Genomic DNA, 21,420 nt, shown 5'->3' with positions numbered 1-21,420 from the left:
GTTATATATGCGCCTAATTCGACCCTGTACCACACTTCACACCCGGCCGAAACCTCTGATTATTTTACTGGCCGCGTGGGGGCTGTAATCTTGCTGTGGGTCAAGTGTAGTTTTGTTTGATTGTTTGTTTGTTTGTTCTTTTGTTTATTTATGTTTTGTTTTTTCTGTTTGCATATTTTATCATTTTGTTTGTCTTATTACATTATATTCCATTATGTTTTTGTCTGTCCTTTGGAAAGCAAAGAGTGTTTATATCTTTCACTAGAATAATGCCGCATTTTGTTAGTCTGCATAAATCCAATCACATCTCACCTACATGTACACAAATGAAACTTATATTAGGACAATTATGTAGTGTTTTGTTTTTGTATTTATATTGTTCACGGTGGTATTTTCCACTTTTCATGTATGCTAATGTTATGTAGTACTTGTATTATTCCCCCCTCCCTTCAGTCATTCACCTTTCATTCACCTTTCTCCCACCTGCTCCATGATAAAACAGAACCCACTATCCCATTACTTTTTATTATAAACAATTGACCACTAATGACCACCCAAGATTTAGATTCCAGGAACGAACCACATTCCAATAACTATGACTCATACTAGGCCCAAACCCCAGTCACTTACACTCTCCATAGCCACTCCCCATAATACCATGACAACCCTGACCATTGACCAATGATAAGCATGAATAAGTCACCCCTCCCAACATTGGTTTTCTCCCCAAACTTTCCTGAATGTAAAGTTGGAGAATGATAGGGACTTTGGTTTCAGCCGTCAACCGCTGAACAAGGATTCTACAGAGACTTGCATTTGTGAATGTGATAATTACGACAAAGTATCTATGATGATTAAAAGTTCTCGTGAATTATAACAAGAAATAGTACAGCGTCTTTCTTTATGCTCCTCGCCTCCAACAATTACTGATCCCTACACAACATGGTGGAGAACCCGGCTTCCTTTAAGGACTAACACTCATTCACCATCAGAATGAGTGTTGAGAAATAGGAGTGAAGGAGCTAGAAAACGGCTGACAGGCAATTTTAGATTTAAATTCACCGACGACAACGACCAAGGCAATCAGACCTGCCAGTTACAACTTACAAGAAGACACGGTTAATTGATCTGCCGCTACATATATGACTTCACCGACGATGACAACGACGCCGGCAAACAAGACCGCTCTACCCTGATCTGACACACATGGACACCATACAGATGACGACGACGACGGGACTGGAAGCAGCGCTTGACAACCACTAGAAGTACACATCCACGGCACCTATATCACACCATACACGACCACAGCACCACTGGACACAACTGCTGACGACGTCAATCACCACTGCAACACCAAGCTCTCGTGACTGGATAGTTGCCTCTGATGACTCTTATCTTTAATTGATTGACACTTAATTTTTTTTCTATACTTTTTTCTTGCTATAATTTTTTTCTTTTTTTCTATACTTCTTTCTTGCTTTACTTTTTTTTTCTTGCTATACTAGTTGCTAACATACTACGGAAGGACATTTAATGAATTTGTTTCCCATTCGGAATCCATTTCATTGCTGGTTGGTAAGTGAAACCATTTCTTTTATTGTTCCACTAGCGAATGAGAGCGTGTGAGTACAGGAGACTAAATGCAGTTTTTCGTTTATTTTGCGTTGTTTACATTTAAATAATTTGGTAGATATACCTAGTACTTTTGGTGTGCACCTCTATAGGTAGCCTCTCTCATTTTGAGCTCTGTAATTTGTTTCATTTTTCACCAATTTTGGTTGGATTTAGTATTTGTATTTTCAACATTGTGTTTGATATTGGTCAAGGAACAGAGGTAATCAATTTGTAAGGTGTATTTTGGTGTGAATTTGCAGTATTTCTGTTAAGTTTAATGTTTGATGTTCTTGTTCAATTTTACTGTACAGGCATGTGCATTAAGCTTTACTGGTACTTTGCTTGTATACCATTTGAATGTACTGACATTCACAATAGTCTCTTTTGTATGCTCCTTTTGTGTAAGCTATTCCTGCTTGTACAATGGATGGAAAGCCATTGAAAGTGTTGTTTTCTATAGGGCTTGTTATTTCTATTCTGTACACTTTGAACCAGCCCTATATAACCAAGGAATGTTTCACTTGTACTGGCTCACACATGAAGAGCCTCCACTGTAAACATCTCAAATATTGTAGTCAACCTATACTATACTACTGTAATTCGACAGCTACATTTCGATGTCTCCTTAATTCTGGAGATATCCAGCCCAATCCTGGTCCAGTGAATCGCACTGAGAATGTTTCCAATATTGGCCATACCAACTCACCTCCTTATTCAGCTGATTGTACAGCTTTACATATTTCATACAACTTGAATGATCTCCATCAGATTAATAACCAGCCGCTTAATTTTCTACCCATGAATGTTTGGAGCAGGATCTGCGATCTTGGCATCGGTCGCCGACGTCGAACTCATCGCGGACGTGGGCGGCGTACGATACCAAGGCCGGATTTCCCTCCACCAATGTCGGTATCATCCAATAGCCTTAAACTTGGCCTTTGGAATGCACGTTCCATGACCAATAAAACACACGCAATTACTGATTTGATTGTTGAAAATGATCTAGATGTTCTAGTCATCACCGAGTCGTGGCTCTCTGGAGACAGTAAGAGGGATGGTCTCATATTAGCTGATCTAAGATCTGGTTTGCCTAATTATGATTTCACCCATCGACCCCGGTTATCTTCCAAGGGCGGTGGGATTTTGCTTCTCTATAGATCCACGGCTCGCTGTACCTTGAACAACAACAATGATTTTGCATCTTTTGAATTACTGGATGTCACACTCAATCTGACACCTTCATCTGTTGTAAGGTTGTACTGTATTTATCGACCACCCCCGTCTGCCAATAATAATCTCTCCAACGGCACATTCTTGGATGAATTTCCAACTCTCCTTGAAGGTGCTGTTGTAGATGATCATTTTCCTCTATTATTGGGTGATTTCAACATACATGTTGATGATCCCAATGATAATTTTGCAAAAGCTGTTATGACATGTGTTGATTCGTTAGGGTTCAAGCAACATGTTCGTGAACCAACCCATCGCGCAGGTCACACTCTAGATTTGATTTTCACAAGGAATTCGGATGATGTCTGCAACGTGAACTCGCTATCTTCCATGCCTTCCGACCATTGTGCACTTGTCACCACTGTCAATATCGCAAGGCCGAAGAATCCCAAGAAAGAGGTTTCCTTCAGGAAATATCGCAGCATTGACAAGGACTCTCTACGCAACTCTATTGACACAATGTTCCATTCACTTCCTGATCTATCTTGTCCATCTGCTTCCGCGGAGCATTACAACTCATCTTTGCGGACGTTAATTGATGAGCACGCTCCAATCCAGGTCAAGACTGTATCAATCAGACCTGATGCGCCATGGTTTACTGATGATATCCAGGAAGCCAAGAGGCGAAGGCGTCGTGCGGAACGTCGTTCGATCAAGTCTGGACTTTTTGTTGATAGAGAGCTGTACCGCCGTGAATGCGAGTCATACTATGAGTGCATCTTCAATGCGAAGTCAGCGTATCTCAAAGATCTCATCAAGAATGCTGACACTAAAGAACTGTTTCGTCTTGTGAAGACACTCTCAACGCCCACTCAATCTTCACCTCTTCCAGATCATTCTTCTGATAGTGAACTCGCCAACAGATTTGCTACATTCTTCAGGGAAAAAGTCGCCAAAGTTGTATCCTCTTTCCCTAATGTAGTACCAGCACCAGCTTCAAGATCTTCTGCTCCAGGCCCTCGTCATGAACTCTCTGATTTCTGCCTTGTATCCCTCTCACAAGTCAGGAAGCTCATCACTTCACTTCCTTCTAAACACTGTAAGCTAGATCCGATTCCTACCTGGCTTCTAAAGGAAGTCCTCGATGAACTCCTTCCTCACATAACCAAACTGTTCAATCTCTCGTTATCATCCGGAATAGTTCCAGAGTCTTTTAAGACTTCTCTGCTTCTTCCCCTCCTAAAGAAGCCGAGTCTCGACACGAATGGACTTAAGAACTACAGGCCCATCGCAAACCTGCCATTCCTTGGGAAGGTTTTGGAACGTATTGTGTCACTACAGCTGAAAGCCCACATTGACAATCTCGGTTTGTTTCCAATCCACCAATCTGCCTATCGGAATCATCATTCTACTGAGACTGCAACTGTCAAGGTCCTAAATGACCTACTTCTAGCTGTAGATAAGGGTAATGAAGCTGTCCTCATCTTGCTTGATTACACTGCCGCATTTGACACTATCAACCACGACCTGTTACTCCATCGCTTAGAGAACGACTTCTCCATCACCGGCACCGTACTTCAATGGATTCGCTCCTATCTCATGCACCGAACTCAGAAGGTGATCATCAATGACACCAACTCGGAATCATTTCCCCTCATCTGCGGCGTTCCTCAGGGTTCCGTGGTCGGCCCCCTCCTGTTTATTCTTTACACCAGCCCTCTCTCAAATGTTATTAACCTCCATCAGAATATTCAACACACTATGTATGCAGACGACACCCAGATTTACGTAACTCTTCACCCAAACAGCAGGACAGTAGCCGCGAACAAACTCACCAGTTGCCTCAATGAAATCAAAACCTGGTCTTTTCAAAACTGTCTCTGCCTTAATGATTCAAAATCTGAAATGATTCATATTACTTCTAAATTTCGGAACTCAGACCCCTTTCCTGATCTTGTTATGAGTGATGGCTCTCTCAGTTGTTGTGCTTCTGTGCGTGACCTTGGTTTAAACATCGACAGCAATCTTACTTTCAAACAACACATTAGTAATATTTGTAAGTCTGCTTCCTTTGGTATATATAAGATCAGTAGAATCAGGAGGCTACTTGACCGACCCACAACTTCAAAATTAGTCCATGCTTTTGTCTCGACCCATATCGATTACTGTAATTCTTCTCTTTCTGGCCTCCCTCAGTCACATCTAGTCCCACTTCAAAGGGTACAGAATAGCGCTGCTCGGCTTGTGACTCTCTCGCGTAAATCAGAGCACATAACTCCAATATTGAACTCACTACATTGGCTTAAAATTCACCACCGCATATCCTTCAAAATTCTTCTCCTGTGCTACAAAGCTATCAATGGCTTAGCCCCCTCTTACCTTTCCGATCTCATATCCTTACGTTCCCGTACGTCGTCACGAACACTTCGTTCATCTTCCACATTACTGTTAACACCTGGACCCCGCACTAACACCCGGTATGGTGACCGCGCCTTTTCAGTTATTGCCCCCGCTCTCTGGAACAAACTGCCCGCCTTTATTCACTGCGCCCCCTCTGTATCTCAATTCAAATCTCTACTCAAAACCTATCTTTTCAAATTGTAAATTGCAGTTGTGCGTCGGTCAATGGAGGTGCGCACCATATTTGTCTTTATTTAGTTGATTGCCACTGTTTTTCTTACCTTATCTATGTTACTTTTGTATTTTTGCTTTTTCTTCTAATTTAATTTTACGGGTTATAGTCTTCTCTTAATCAGAACACTGTGCGCTTAGAAACATCAGTATTAAGCGCCTAATAAATGTTATGTATTATTATTATTATTAGTATGCTATTTTATGCTATATCTATGATGATTAAAAGTTCTCGTGAATTATAACAAGAAATAGTACAGCGTCTTTCTTTATGCTCCTCGCCTCCAACAATTACTGATCCCTACACAACACTAATTGCCATATTATATTGTAGTATTAGCATAGCCTATAGGTTTAGAGAATCATTCCTATTTATCGTTATACATTTGTATTGTTGTTTTGTTGTATTCTGTTTTCTTTGTATTATTATGCTTAGCTAAGTTTGTATTCTTTATTATGTATCATTATCATGACATGTAAATGTGTTGTACTCTCATACCCCAGAAAGGGGTCGCAAGAGTCAATAAATTGTATTCTATTCTACACCAAAAAAACTAAATTCTTCAAAGTGTGCTAGAGTTACCAGGCGCGTAGCCAGGGGGGGGGGGGTGGTGGGGTTGTCTCTCCCCCCCCCCCCCAAAAAAAAAAAAAAAAAAAAACGCCGGCCAAAAAAAAAAAGAGAGAGAAAGAGAAGAAAAAAAGTAAAAGGACGTAGGAAGAAAAAGGGAAAGGAGTCGAGAACGGTACAACGAATCGTCTTCTTTCTCAAATAATTTAATGAAACGTCAAAGCTTCCGCGCTTTGCGCGGAACGGGCGAAATTGAGTTAAAATTAAGGATTAAGAGCCGAGAACGGAACAAAGAATCGTCTTCTTTCTCTAATAATTTAATGAAACGTCAAAGCTAATTCCGCGCTTCGAAAGAGGGGGACTGAATACAGATAAGGATTAAGGGTCGGGAAAGGTACAACGAATCGTCTTCTTTGTCTAATAATACGTCAAAGCTTCCGCGCGCTATGCGCAGGAGGGGCGGACTGAATTCAGACAAGGATTAAGAGTCGAGAACGGTACTTCGAGTCGTCTTCTTTCTCTAAAAATTTAAAGAAACTTTAAAGTTTTCGCGCTGTGCGCGGGAGGGGAGGAAACTGAATTCAGATAAGGATTAAGAGTCGAGCCTCGAATCGTCTTATTTCTCTAATAATACGTCAAAGCTTTCGCGCTATGCGCAGGAGGGGGGGAGCTTCCGCGCGAACTACCCCCTCCCTGCACCCACCTTCTAAGGAGGCGTTTAATTACGGTCAGATGAGCATTTGTTAATACCTTATTATTTTGTGACACTGGCAGTTCACTATTTTTTCTTTCTTGCTCTCTTTCTTTCTATTTCTCTTTAATATACTTTTTCAAAAAAGTGAGGGGGAGGGAGCTCGAGGCTCCCGATCATTTGAGGCCGCCATCCTTGTCAAGCTTTACTTATGACTGCGGTCTCCTGCACTTTTCCAACATAATAGTTCGGTTAATACTTTAAATTTATGATTATAAATTATGTTATGGAAATAGTTTCGCTATTATATGTACATATTATTATGTAAAAAAAAACATTTTGACATGAAGAAATTATTGTTTATTTATGTTGTATTATACCTTACATTTATATGTTCTTTGTTATTCAGTTATATTTTATATGGAAAAAATGCAGAAATAAAATAAAAACAATTAAAAAAAATCACCGCCGTTCCGCGGGCCCTGACATAATGGGCATCTCAATAAGCATATTTCTTGCCTGACTGTAAATTTAGGAATTTATCATTTTCCACAAAGGTCAGGTTTCATTAGTCTGCTACTGGTAACATGTAAAATACCTGTTCCATGGTCGAGCAACAGGCGACTAAACCGCCCCCCCCCCCCACCCCCAAAGAATCTCCTCTTAAACACACACACAAAAAAGATACTAGTAATAGACAGGAATCGAAGAGATTTTAATGATTTTATTTTGGATGGAGAAAAAATTGCTGAAGTCCAGGATTTCATATACCTGGGATCACTTGTTAGCGCTAAAGGATTAAGTGAGAAAGAAATCAAAAGGAGATTAGTTATAGCAAGGAATGCAACTCAGAAAATGGTGAAGATCTGGAGAAGCCGGGGAATAAATAACAGTTTAAAGTTAAAGATAGCACTGACATCTCTATTTCCCATTGCTACATACGGAAGCGAGACATGGGCCATGACCAAAAGAGATGAAAAGAGAGTAGATGCGTTTGAAATGTGGGTGTATCGGCGAATACCGAGGGTTCCCTGGACAGACAGAAGAACAAACCGAAGGGTACTGGACAAGCTGGATACAGAGATGTTGCTCAGAAAGAGTATTGCCAGAAGGAAACTGCAGTTTTTTGGCCATGTAGTAAGGAGAGACGGTCTTGGAAAGTCCCTTATAACAGGAACAGTGGAAGCCAGGAGAAGAAGAGGCAGACCTGCTATTTCCTGGTTCAAAGATATCCACATATGGACAGGGAAAAAGCTGTCAGAGGCAACAAGAGCAACAGCTGACAGAGAAGGATGGCGTAAACTTGTGGTGGCCACAGCAGCGCAGCTAGCGCCACCTGACTGAAGAAAGAAGATCATTTTCCAACAAACGCATAAAAAAATATAATTTACTAAAAAGTGAGGAAAAATCTCGGAAAATTATGTCATTTCAACAACATTTGTAAATAAACCACGTTTGAATTGTACCCCCCCAAGGCCCCCTCCCCTATAAGTACTCCAGTGCCCCCCCCCCCCCCCGCCCTCCCCCCGATCTACACCTTGTTGGCAGGAAAACTAAGGGGGAGGGTGCGAGGTGCAAGGGGCATCTTCCTGTTCTCTCTTTTAATTTTTTTTCCCCTCTGGCTCGTAATGTTGTGAACCGGAGCAAAATAACACAGAGTTCCAATAAGAAATCTATTTATTCAGATGGTCATATCTCAGCCAATACTCAACATATTCAATTGATTTTCGACATTTGTACATTAGTTTTGATGCTCTTTCGGAAAATGAAGTTGAAATTGAGAAATTCTCAAAATAGTTTTTTGATGACGTCACACTTTACCACTTTATAGTTTCAGTTTCAGTTTTTATTTTTCATTTCCAACAGAACAGTAATCTTGACAAGATATCAGATATACAATTCAACATTTAATAATATAATACATTTTACATGGTTTAAAGTTGTGAAATAGAAAGTATACATAAATATCCAGTATAATGGGTTTGTAAATTTTCTTTTTTAAAGATAAACCTGTGGAAATAGAGGGATTCACTGAAAAGCAGAGTTTGTAAAATGTGGGTCCCTCAAAATAATGACAAACATAATTTTTTAACATGTAAATATATCGACTTGAAGAAAAGAAAAAAATTACATATATACATATATATATAATTATATAGACCAGGGATTCTCAAACTTTTTCCTTGACGGTCCAGATGTGATTTTCCATGAACACTAAAAGGTCCGGAAAATGTGCAAATTGAGTTTACTTCATCAATTATTTCCAAACATATAAGTTTGTGATTTTGCATAAACGTGTCTCTATCTGATATAAGGGGGAATTGTGACTGTTTAATCCTAAAAAGGCCTGGTTATTTTGGTAGATCTCTCAGCCGGGGGGGGGGGGGGGTGCCTCTCTGGTGGAATTTTCTTTTACGAGGAATTTTGAAAGAGTATTCCAAACAGAATAAGATTTTTGACTCTACATAGTGCCCATGCCACCGTTTGGTAGAAATTATAAAAATGTGGTATCAAAAGATAGGGGACCGGGGTGGATTCGGCCCTAGACCCTATTTAGGCCAGAACAAACAAACAAAATCAGAGCCACAATCCGGACCGCGGTGAGCGCGGTTCAAACAGATCTATATAGGGCAAGCTATTGTCAGAATTTGATCGATCAAGTTTGAGGCATGAGGTTCCGGAGGATGAGTATCAGCAAGGGCAAGTTGTCCTTTACTCATATCCCAAGCATCCAGAAAATGTATCTTTGGATAAGACTTGAGGATGCGTCTCAGGGCTTCTTCATTGTCTCGCGCGTAGTGCTCATTTAAGTACTGGCTCCTCGGCCCGTAAGGATTTTGGGTATTTCCACCCTTAAACATGACAACTGCCGTGGGGTTTCTGTTGAGTAGCCTCCGGGCGGCATCAGCAATGGACTTGATCCGCTGCTCGTAAAACGACCTGTAAAGAGGTTGAAAATGTGACCAGAGACATATGACAACGACAACGGTCTCATTAGACCCGATGCGGTCCAGTTCATTTGTAATGAATCGAAGGGTAGCTAATTTATACCATTGAAAGTTGCGTATAGGAATGTTATGGAAGCTGTAATTCAAATGAATGTCATATTCAGATACGTATATGCCAACAGGAGCAATCCAGTGCGCTTCGCGGTATTTGGCCCCAATTAATGTTTTGGCCAATTTAGAATACACTTGTCTGATGGTCGAATCGCCATAAAAGTAGATCTTCTTGTTAGCCAAACATTTCTGTACCTCGTCTCTGGTGAAGTGGTTCGCTTTGCAAGTGCATGGGAGGAAACCAACGTTTATTCCGGTAGAAGCCCGTCACCCATGGTATAACTTGAAGGCGGTCATGCTGTTGGCCACACACTGGTAGACGATCCACTTGTTCATTTATAAAGTCACCAGATTCGCCGTTTACTGTCACGTGATTGGGATGGCCCACGATTGGAGCTGCACGGCTATAGAGGAAACATGGAGGAAAAGGACAAATAAATGGAGAGTTAATTTGAAAGGGAGGGGTGGGGACACGGCTCTTAATTGTCAGCTTTCCCAGGATAAAAAGAAAAAAAGGAGACACCATCCTGCGTCTCGATAAAGTGTCTTCCACTGACTGTATCTGCTTTCGACAAGTCAAAATCTTGGGTCTCGATACACTTTCGTTCACATGGACAAGGGCAAGAAGACAAAATGCGAAGAAGTGTGATCTTTTCTTGCCAAAACGAAAGTAAACTTGACATAAGTATTTCTTGTCTTTAAAGTGTTCCCCTATAGGCCGTCGTGAAACCATGCCCATAAACTCCCACACGGCATGGTTTATCGTGATCAATACTGTATAAAGGAACTAGAATTTTAACATAAACTGAAAGTATTCCCTGATATTAGGTTAGTATTAATAAACGTACACAACAATGAGAGGAACGAGTCAGTGAAAGCTTGAGCAAAATCCGCTTAAAAGTAATAAAGTTGTGAATTTTTTAATGCGCATCAATCAAACACAAATTGGAAACTATGTGACCTTTCTTGCGAGGTCCCCTCCCATTTCAAATCACTGTACTAAAAGTCTTCAACAATCTATATTTTCCCTGAAGGAAATTTTTGAATCTTAAATACACCCAAAATATAATTACTGCAAATATGTTTTATGCAACCCCTGTATGACACAAATCTATTCCGTCATCAATCAATGAGAAAATGAAAGGTTATTGAATTCTCTGTACATGCAAAGCAAATTGGAGAGGAGCTCGCAAGATACGTCACAGTGTTGCCAATTTATGTTTCAGTGATTATCATCTCGAAACTTCATAACTTTCCTATTTTAATCGTATATTGCTTGCTCTAACTTTCACTTATTTGTTTCTCTCATTTTTCTGCCCAACTCGATATGAGGGTGGGCTTCCCCTTATGAAGAACAAAAAATGCCCAAACTGTGATTGCACGTACGAGAACCCAGCGTTTAATCGCAGAGGGTTAAAGGACACGTGTCATCATACTCATACATCACACAAGTGAAGTTTCAGACCAATGGAAGCTTTTTAAGGCAAAATATAGTTTGTCTATTGGGCGGCAACACTGATCATGCGTGTCCATGACAAGCCGTTTTAACATTTATTCCTATTTCTTGATATCAAGAATTCAATTCTTGAAATCAAGAAATGATTTTCTGGTGTAAAGAAATGGTAATTACTTTCCTCAATGTATAATGTATAATGTGTGTTCCACTTTGTCTGTTTTCACTCTGTTGTTTACTCTAATTTCGGAAAAATATCTACTCTTTTGATGCCAACTGGAAATTGCTTTTGTTAGAATCGCTTGGTGAAGAGATGTAAACGAGAATATTATTTTTCTAGATTTAATCGTGACAAAAGTAATATTAAGGCAACTTGTAAAACCATAAATCATATTTTAATGAAAGTGCAATGTGATTTTATTGAACAAAATGGTATACAGATACATGATAAGCAGGCCATTGTCCAAGCATTTAAAAACTTTTTTAGCACTATTGGTAGGGACACTGTAAATAGTATACCTGATGCCTCCGTTGATTTCTTACATTTTTTTACCTAAAAGGGACTTTTCGAAGTCTATATTTATGAAACCAGTTGAGATTTCTGAAATATTTGAAATTGTTAAAAAACTTGAATCATGTAAAACCCCAGGATATGATGATGTTAATATTACCGTTCTAAAGAAATCTAATGCTACATCTGTTATACCGCTTTGTAATTTATTCAATATCGATTCTGTCTGTACAAGTTGGTGTCTTTCCTACTGCTCTCAAAAAGGCTAAAGTAATTACTGTGTACAAAAAAGGAGATAAAAATATTTAAAATAATTATAGACCGATATCAGTTTTATCTACCTTCTCAAAAATCTTTGAAAAGCTAGTTTATAGTTGTCTATTTTCCTTGTTATGTAAAAGACATATATTATACCATAAACAGTATGGGTTTAGATAAAATTACAGTACACATATGGCTCTTTTGGATTTTACGAATATTATTGCTAAATCATTTGAAGATTAAAAAAAAGTTGTTATTGGAATATTTTTAGATCTTACCAATTGAAAGTATTCGATTGTATAAGTCATTAAATATTATTACAAAAATTACCATTTTATGGTATTCGGGGTTCTGTACTTAAGTGGTTTTCCAGTTATTTAAATAATAGAGTACAATATGTATGTATACATAATTTATCTTCTGAGATTGAACATAACCCATTTGGTGTCCCTCAGGGATCAGTATTGGGTCCGTTATTATTTTTAATGTATATTAATGATATTCAATTCGTAAGTGATATGTTACAGTCGATAATTTTTGCAGATGACACAAGTTTATTTTTGTCTGGTAAAAATATTAATACATTTTGTTTTTTTTTGTTTTTGTTTACTAACATAGCACTTACCGATGAACTACAGACGATCTCCTGCTGTAACCTTCGTCTTCAATCCTTTTGTTGAACTGCCATTCAAGTGTCTTAAACGCCGTCCAATCAGAGCAAGAGAGAAGGCTTGAATTAGGTTTCTGACAGTACCATGTTAATCCCACATAAGGATTAGATAGGTTGCATATCGACGTCTATATTAGGTGAGAACACACACACCATAATATAGTAACGGAACAATTCATATATAGGGTAGGTGTAGGGAATTGGAGACCACCAAGCTTGAACACATCACTGTCTGTCCGTGTTGGCTTCAATATTGCTATAGAGCCATCTGTGGCCTTTAACAACACTACTGCATATATCCAATTCATTTCGAAGACTAAAATGCGTTCTTTCTCAGAGAAAATTGGCAAAATTGACCAAGGTAAGCAATTTTTATCGTAAAATTTTGCTCTGATATAAAAACACAATTTTCACTGAATGTTGTGGTGTATGCAGATATTTAGAGGTGGCTCTTAACAAGTAGTTTTAAAAGGAAGTTTATGAAGTGTGTCAACCATCACAGAAAACTTATGGCCATTGTGTGTTGTGAATGGGTGTTGCAATGCACATTATGAATGGTGTCTGATCAGAAATGTGTGCAGGCAATGGGGGACACCAGGTCCAAGATGGGGGTCGTTTGTTGTGAATGTCGAGTATGCCAAGGACAGTAAATGACCCGATGCTGGTTGGTTAATTGTCCATGTATAGAAATATTTTGGGCTACATTTGATTTATTTATTTCTGTTTGATTTCTTTTTCTTTTGCCCTATTACATAATGATACGAATATGATGGAACAAATATTTGTAAAAGGGGAAAGAGAGAGAGAGAGAGAGGGAGATTAAAAAAGAAAGAGGGGGTGTATATCAAGATTCACAGATGTATGTGGTGCAATGTAGTTGGATTTCAATTTAATATATGAAGAATATTGGGTGGCCAACTTGGAATGTATTATAGAATGAGACTAACAAGGTTTCTGGACAATATGAATAACAAATGTGAGATTAGCAAGCTGGTTTATATAGACTGTAAACCTTTGTATACAAAACAGGTTTTGGAGTATCCCAAGTAGGCCATATTGTTTTAAAATCGTTTACAAATTACAGTAAGTTCATTGGCTGCATAACTATAACAATCCCATTTTCATTCAAATTGTACTTAAAATGTCCTGATTTGTAACTGTCCCTTATCACCTGCACATGTAGGTAATGAGAGACCTTTTGTGATGACGTCACTAATCATTGTTATCTTCTTAATCAGTTACATCATGACCACAATTTTGTTACCAAATAAAGAGAAGAAGTTACTGAAGAAAATACAAAACTTTCTGTATGTGTAACATTGTTCATGTTTATGTAAATTATGCAAATGTGTTTAAGGGTCTCCAATTCCCTACACCTACCCTATAGCATTATACACGATCGCATCTACTTTCGAGAAATCAACTCAAGGGTAATATGTATATGTCGTATATCCTATAGAAATCGTTACGATTTACATCATAGTAATGTTCACCCATTTCTAAAGGTGATTAACAAGACTATCGATATTGCCATAAGTTGAATTTCCTAAGTGATTGCGCTCGTGATTTTTTGGAAAACGTCTCAACGCGCTTAGGAAAAAGTAAGAAACAAAATACAAATAGAGAGAGCTGCAGGAAACGGTCTTTGGCTAATGAATACAAATATCAATTGAATATATATGTTTTAAGAGCAATATTGAATTCTTGAACTATCTAAGCTTGCAGACATTACGAGGGATACTATTCCATAACTCAGGGGAACTAAGCCCAAAAACCCGTTCAACATAACTCTTTGTTTTGATCACCTGAACACAGGTACTACAAATATATTTTTCTGCAGTGTCCTTAGATTTCTTACCGGTTCATATTCTGTAACTCTGAGCCATGTCATAAAAACATTGAAAAGCTCACAGCAAGATGTTAAACTTAATACGTGATCTGATCCGGGGGGGGGGGGGCTATTAGCAGGGCCGTAGCCAGAGATTGATGTTTGGGGGGGGGGCACATACATGTAATTGATCGACGTGGCTACGGGCCTGCGGCTATTAGGACATACGGGGGTGTGCCGCTCTAATGGGTGAATTTTTCGCACACAAAAAATCCTTAAACATGGGTCCCACTTTTAACAAAAATACCATTAAAAATGGGTACGTTTTATCAAAATTTCAAAAAAATTGTAAATTTTCGGGTGTTTTTGCTTAGAAGAACACCCCAAATAATGGAAAATGGGTATTTCTTCGAGAAAATTGCCCTAAAATGACCCCTAATAATGGGTAGAGTTTACGAGGCTTGAGCGGCACACCCCCCGGGATCTGATCGGTAACCAGTGTAAGATTCTTAAAACCGACGATATGGATTCATGGGTTTATTGTTTTGTTCTTGTCACAAGTTTTGAATACATGGTCAAGAGACTCTCGTAATTCCTCAGTGACAAACCGAGAGCGTGTGGACAACCTAATTTTAAAACCCAATTTCTGCCCCATGGCATTATCGTCTTCTTCTCCTGGCTTGCAAGAAGGTTTCGCTTTTTTGGAAGATTGTATCCAAATTAATTAAAACTTTGTTTAATTTTAAAATCCTTTTGAACGAAGAAATTCTTTTAATAGGTTATGAAATAGAGAGAAGAGAAATGAATCTAGTCAATCTTATTTTAAACTTCGCTCAGTTTATTATCTATAGAAACTATATTAGAGAATTTTTTGGAAGTGAAAAGCACAGGAAACATGCTGTATATTTGATAAAAGAATTAAAGGTGGAAATTCGCACCTATCTCAATATGAAATGTAATCAAAAGAAATTTGATACAAACGAAGTTACAAAAGTTAAACAAATGTTTTCATTATTTTGGTTAGTGATTATGTCACATTAGTTTCATGTTCTGTACTATGTATAATATGTTACAATTGCATGAATTTTGTATTTAAACACTGTTGTAAATAGCTGTTTTTTATATGAACAAATAAAGTCCCTCGAAAGAGGATAAATAGAAAAAAAATTATCGTCTTCTGCCCCTTTCAAATTTGATACCCCGCAGATTAAAAAATTAAAGATAGATGTAAGATACACCTACAAAATGTTTGTTTTTCTGAATTATGTATTTCATTCATTTATTTTTGAGGGGGGAGGGTAAATAAGCACTGTTAATAACCTATAAATGTAATTCCCACCTTCCTCTTGTATTTGATTTGATTTGTTTTATATTTATTCATGTATTCATTTTTTTTATTTATTATTTATCCATTTTTTTTTTGCTTCTTACAGGTTTTCGGGAATAGTTCAACCCTCTTTTCACACATTTTTAATTCTCCCTAGCTCTTTACTATATTAATATAACAGCACGCAGTCTAGTGAAAAAGATAGGACGCTAAATATCGCTATCTTGCCAACCCCGACCCCAAACAAAACAGGTTCATCGCTACCTAGCTAATAGACCGGTTTAATAACATATTCAAATTCATGGATGTTTCTTTCCTGGGGACCTAGTGACGAGGTATTCCATTAAACTGTTATATCGATGAATGAACAACAATACTTTGATTTTCGTTTGAATACATAACATGTTGCCAGCCTCGGGCAAGTTTTTAAGATGCCAAGAACCACATTATTTAACGGAAAAGTCTCTCCTCACCATTCCACAAATAAATACTAAATTCTACGGGTCTCGCCCTTTTCAAGTTGCATCGGCCAAACTTTGGAATAAATTACCGGGAAATCTAAAAACTGTGATACTGTTGACAACCATAAGGCGCGTCTTAAAACATTTCTTTTCAAAAATACTTTCCAATGTTAACGAGAGGAAGTATGTTGAGCATATTTCTCTCTTCTTATGTTAATCTATCCACCTTTCCTTCTTACTCTTTCTTACAGCGCATAAAGACATATTGTGATATGCGCTTTATAAGTACGGCATATTATTATTAACATTTGTTTAAAAAATAGACAAAATTTGAATGTTAGTAAACATATTTATCATTCCTGAATAAATTAATATTCATTTTCCCGCTCCACGCGAGGCTTCATTTCGATTGCGTCATGACCTGAAGCTTAGTTTACACAGACAAATTATTCAACGCAATGACTGCTTCACTATGTCTTGATGTCGCAATCCAACGTCAAGAATTAGGGAGTTTTAGATTTACACGACGAGAACGTGGACCGCCACGTGTCACATCCTTTTATGGAAATGTGACGTCCTATTAATGCACTCCTGGGCACGGCCCAGTGCCTTAACACAATGTCACACGCGGCATTCCGCGCTCTCGTCGTGTAAATCTAAAAGTCCCTAATGACGCTTCGTGTGCAACGGGGATAACAAAATAATGCTCAATGAATTACCAATCTGTCAACGGGCACGTGGCCACATCTCACTTCTTCTGCTACATCTTTTCCACCTATCTTCTTGCTGAATTTCCCCAGATAATTCTCACGAGGCTGCAATGTTTCCTTCAGGTTTTGTAGTTCGAAAACAGCTTCACTCGGGACAACCAAAGTGACATTGATACGGATAGTCCCGGCCCACTTTAGAGTGAAGAAGGCGCTATAACTCCCATTGCCAAGGTCAAGGACTTCACCATCTGTCCCCGAGCCTGCAATAAAGGACCCGTTTTGAGTGAAGATCTTGCTACGAAATAAATCTCCACCGTAAGTCTTGGGTTCATCGTAGCCGTTCCGTGCTTCGATTAAGAGTTCGAGTTGGTCGCATACGGAATACGATTCCTTGTCATTGACGATGGTGAATCGGCTAAAGGTACTGTTTGTCGTGTCCATATGTGTAATCCATTGCCTTGGTGTAGCGGGGGGATACGAGAAATGGGGAAAATTTCTCAGTTTCCGATTCGCACATAAAGGATGATTATGCGAAGTTTCAGGTTCAGCAGGTGATGTGTTATACAGGTTGCACGATTTCATCCCCTATAAAAAAAATAAAATAAAAAAAAATCATGTGTAAATTCATCATGGGGAACAACAGGGTAAACTTGGAAACGAATCATGACTAGAAAGTTACACATTTATTGTACCTAGAGGCGGTGCTCCGGGGGGGGGGCTTAGTGCCCCCACTTTTTCAAGTTCCCCAAAAGGTTCCCTTTTTACATAGGAAAAGTGCCCCCTTTTACTTTGAAAAGCGCCCCTATTAATTTGTAAAAGTGCCCCTTCCCCTTTCCACCTCTTATAAGTGCACCTTTTATTTTGACACGTACCACTTTTCCTCTGCAAAAATTGTCCATTTTCCATTCTCATAAGTGCCTTTTTTAATCTCTAGTAATTTTTGATAAGTGCCCCCATCACCTCTGATAATTGCCCTTGATTCAAATCTGAGAGGTTCCCCTTTTGCTTTGAAAAGTTCCCCCTTGTCCTTTGTAAAAAGTGCCCCTTCCCCTTTTAATAACTACCCCTTTTTTTTACTCGGATAAGCGCACCTTATACTTTTACATGTGCCCCTTTTCCTTTTGAATAAATGGCCCCTTTTCCTTATGATAAGAGCCCCCCCCCCCCCCATCTAAAAAGAGCCCATTTCCCTTCTCATAAATGCTTCTTTTTATCTATGAAAATCTCATCCTCATAAGTGCCCCTTTCATCTCATGTAAATGACCCTATTCAATTATGAGAGATACTCGTTTTACTTTGACAAGTGCCCCTTCTCCTCCTGATAAGTGCTTTTTTCATCTCTTATAAATGCTCCTTTTATTTTTGACACGTCCCCCTTTTCCTTCCTAAGAAATGCTCCTTTTCCTTCTAATAAGTGCCCCTCCCCCTTCTCATAATTACCCCTTTTCATATTGATAAGTGCCCCGTTTATTTTAACATGTGTTTCTTTTTCTTTTTAATAAGAGCGACTTCCCACTTTTCATAAAAGCCCCCTTTCACCTCCGATAAATGCCCCTATTAAAATCTGATCGGTACCCCTTTCCTTTAAACAGATGCACATTTCCCTTAATCATTAGTGCCCCTTTTGCATTTTCATAAGTGCCTCTTTTCATGTATGGTCAGTGCCTTTTTTCAGATGCGATAAGTGCCCGTTTTCACCTCTGATAATTACCCTTTTTACAATGAAATGTGCCCCTGTTTCCTTTCTAATAAGGAACCTATTCCGTTTTCATAAATCCTTTTTTTCACTTCTTATAAATGCCCTATCAAAATCTGATGGGTGCCTCTTTTCCGTCGACAAATGCCCATTTCCCATTCTCATAAAATCCCTTTTTATCCCTGGTGCGTGCCTTTTTTTTTAGGTGTAAGAAGTGCCCATTTTCACCTCTGATAATTAACCTTTGTACTTTGACATGTGCTCCTTTTCTTTTCCAATAAAACTTGTCTTAACCCTTTTGATAAGTGTCCCCTTTTCCTCTCATCATTAAACGTGCCCCTAATTTCAAGCGACTAAGAGTAAGAGCAATTTCCCCCAAAGCTCGCTCGTAGTTATAGATGTTATAATTATGTTACTTATCAAAGGTCTTTTCAGTCTTTAAGTTATGAGAATGCGCTTATAACCCCATCAGGATTGGCTTTTTCCTCTTTATAAGATTTAATTTTTCGCACTGCGACCTCACAAATCTTTAAAATTGCGCTCGCTCGCAAATTAAAGATAAGCTCTAGTTCTGGTAATGGTGAAAAAAAACAACATTAAAACAGTTTCTATTCAAATTCACACCAATTGTTAAGCAATACAAATAAATGACTCTTGCTAAAGGAATTTGAATGAAATTGTGTAATTGCAGAGAAAAAAGCAAAATAAGCATCGATTTATTCAACGGTAGGGGTTGGTACAAACCGAATTCAAAATTACGAATATGTCTGTTTAGCTCCCTCTTTCGGCAGCAACTCGATATAGTCCTCTCGGTTGGCGATCACAGAACTGTGTTGGCGATTCATTCACGCCGAAAAGCCAACTCACACACAGAAAACGCTCTACTGAAAACTTCCGCATCACAATAAGTTGGTGTGACTATACTTACATTTCTTCAGCTACCGTAAATTGCACATGCAGTGAACTAGTATTCATTATTGCTTAGGACGTTATGGCTTATTGAAACAAACTTACGCTCAAAACGATGTGGGGGAGAAAGAGAAAGAGAGAGAGAGAAAGAGAGAGAGAGAGAGAGAGAGAGAGAGAGTGGGTATTTGGGCGGGGGGGGGGGAGGGGGATGATCGGAAAAATAATTGAATTGCCTCCTTTTTTCAACACTGCTCTTCCATCTCAAAACTTATTTGTGAATCGTATCATCCTTTTATTTTGAAGAGGAGTTCATTCTCTCGTGTTTCAATAAATCAACGCATAGACCTATATTACACTCATTTGTTTTAATTATCAACATCATTTGATGATGGTAAATATTGCTTAGGAATTGTCCTTGACTTGTCAAAGGCATTTGACACCATTAACCACTCTATCCTACAAAGAAAGCTTGAGCACTATGGTGTACGTGGAATAGCATTAACTTGGTTTAAAAATTACCTATGTCATCGAACTCAATATGTTGTGGTCAATGGTGTCAAATCCCAGACTACTGTCATGCAGTATGGTGTACCACAAGGATCAATGCTTGGTCCTCTGCTATTTTTAATTTATATCAACCATGTTATCAATTCGTCAATTTTATTTACATACTCACTATTTGCAGATGATACTAGTTTGATGTTATCCCATAAAAATATTGTTACTTTAATGGCAATTGCAAATGATGATATTAAAAAATTGTTTGCATGGTTTTGCTGCAATAAGTTGTTGCTAAATATTCAAAAGACAAACTGTGTTATTTTCAGATCCAGGGGTAAACGAATTCCAAACAATGTTGATCTTCTGGAGGTAGGAGGTCATAGAGTAGCGCGAAGTGAGCATGTTAAATTTATAGGTGTTATTATAGATGAGTACTTGTCTTGGACTCCCCATTTGGATGCTATAGGCACACAGATTTCGCGAAGTGTTGGTGTCATATGTAGGTTAAGATTTATCCTACCTAAGAATGTTTTGTTAATTTTATATAACAGTGTTGTTCTCCCTTACCCTACGTATTGCAATGTTGCATGGGGTAACACTTTCAAGACTTATATTGATAAACTTAAAATATTGCAAAAGAAAGTTATTCGGCTTGTTACCAATTCTAACTTCAGACAGCCTAGTAAGCCATTATTCCTTGAGATGAAATTGTTGCCTTTAGATGAGCTTGTGTCATTCAGTAGTATGATTTTCGTGTTTAAACTTAAGTTTTGTCATCAGGCTTGCCTGTTAACGATACACAGTCCAGATTCGCGTACAGCTAGTGTAAGGGTCAATGGCACTAATGTCCTTTGGCAAGGCATTAATCTAAATTTGACGCACTCGACCCAAAAGTAGTAAAAGGGTAAACCTGGCAGGAATTAATTCCTTGAAATGCTATAGAGCGCAGTAACGGCAGTCAATTATTGTGGAGCGCCAGGGGTGTCTATTGAAGAACCCACTATTATTTGTGTACCCTGTGCAAAATACCAACTGGTCCGTTTAAAAATTGTTTAGTTGAAGCATGACACAGACCGTACCCTAGCATTCTTACCTTTTGATTCGATAGAGGTTTTACTGCAGCAAGAAGATTCATATATACAACGTCATGGTTCCACCATAAATTGAATATCAAGAGAGTGATTGGAGAGAGCAAGACCAAGAGTTTCAGGATGTTTCGACTACTTTGTGCCATCTATAACATAATAAGGATAATGATAATAATAACTATAATAATAATAATAATAATAATCATCATCATCACATCTTCAACATCATCATCATCATCATCATCATCATAATCATCATAATAAAAATA

At 38.4% G+C, this 21,420-nt stretch overlaps 1 protein-coding gene across 1 annotated transcript; it reads right to left on the bottom strand.

Moving 5' to 3' along the window:
* Positions 1-9,298: 9,298 nt before the first annotated feature.
* On the bottom strand, positions 9,299-21,291 carry LOC115920251 (NXPE family member 3-like). The gene is made up of 5 exons (XM_030975642.1): positions 21,157-21,291; positions 16,967-17,542; positions 12,587-12,759; positions 9,979-10,140; positions 9,299-9,617 (listed from the first exon to the last, which is right to left on the bottom strand). Exons 1-5 carry the CDS (start codon positions 21,196-21,198, stop codon positions 9,299-9,301), a joined length of 1,272 nt encoding a protein of 423 aa, XP_030831502.1. The 5' UTR covers positions 21,199-21,291.
* Positions 21,292-21,420: the final 129 nt, after the last annotated feature.

The sequence above is a fragment of the Strongylocentrotus purpuratus genome, unplaced genomic scaffold (assembly GCF_000002235.5).
Source record: "Strongylocentrotus purpuratus isolate Spur 01 unplaced genomic scaffold, Spur_5.0 spur5_scaffold_8, whole genome shotgun sequence".
In the NCBI taxonomy this organism is placed as follows: Eukaryota; Metazoa; Echinodermata; class Echinoidea; order Camarodonta; family Strongylocentrotidae; genus Strongylocentrotus; species Strongylocentrotus purpuratus.
The sequence above is the reverse complement of the archived record's forward strand: the minus strand, read 5'-3'. Positions and strand labels throughout refer to the sequence as shown.

Excerpts from the sequence above, each read along its gene's own strand:
- LOC115920251 (XM_030975642.1), bottom strand. The coding sequence starts at position 21,198 with ATGAATCTTCTTGCTGCAGTAAAACCTCTATCGAATCAAAAG. Across the intron at positions 10,141-12,586 it reads AGATCGTCTGTAGTTCATCG|CCGTGCAGCTCCAATCGTGG; the intron begins GTAAGTGCTATG and ends TTTCCTCTATAG. Across the intron at positions 9,618-9,978 it reads TTCTACCGGAATAAACGTTG|GTCGTTTTACGAGCAGCGGA; the intron begins GTTTCCTCCCAT and ends ACCTCTTTACAG.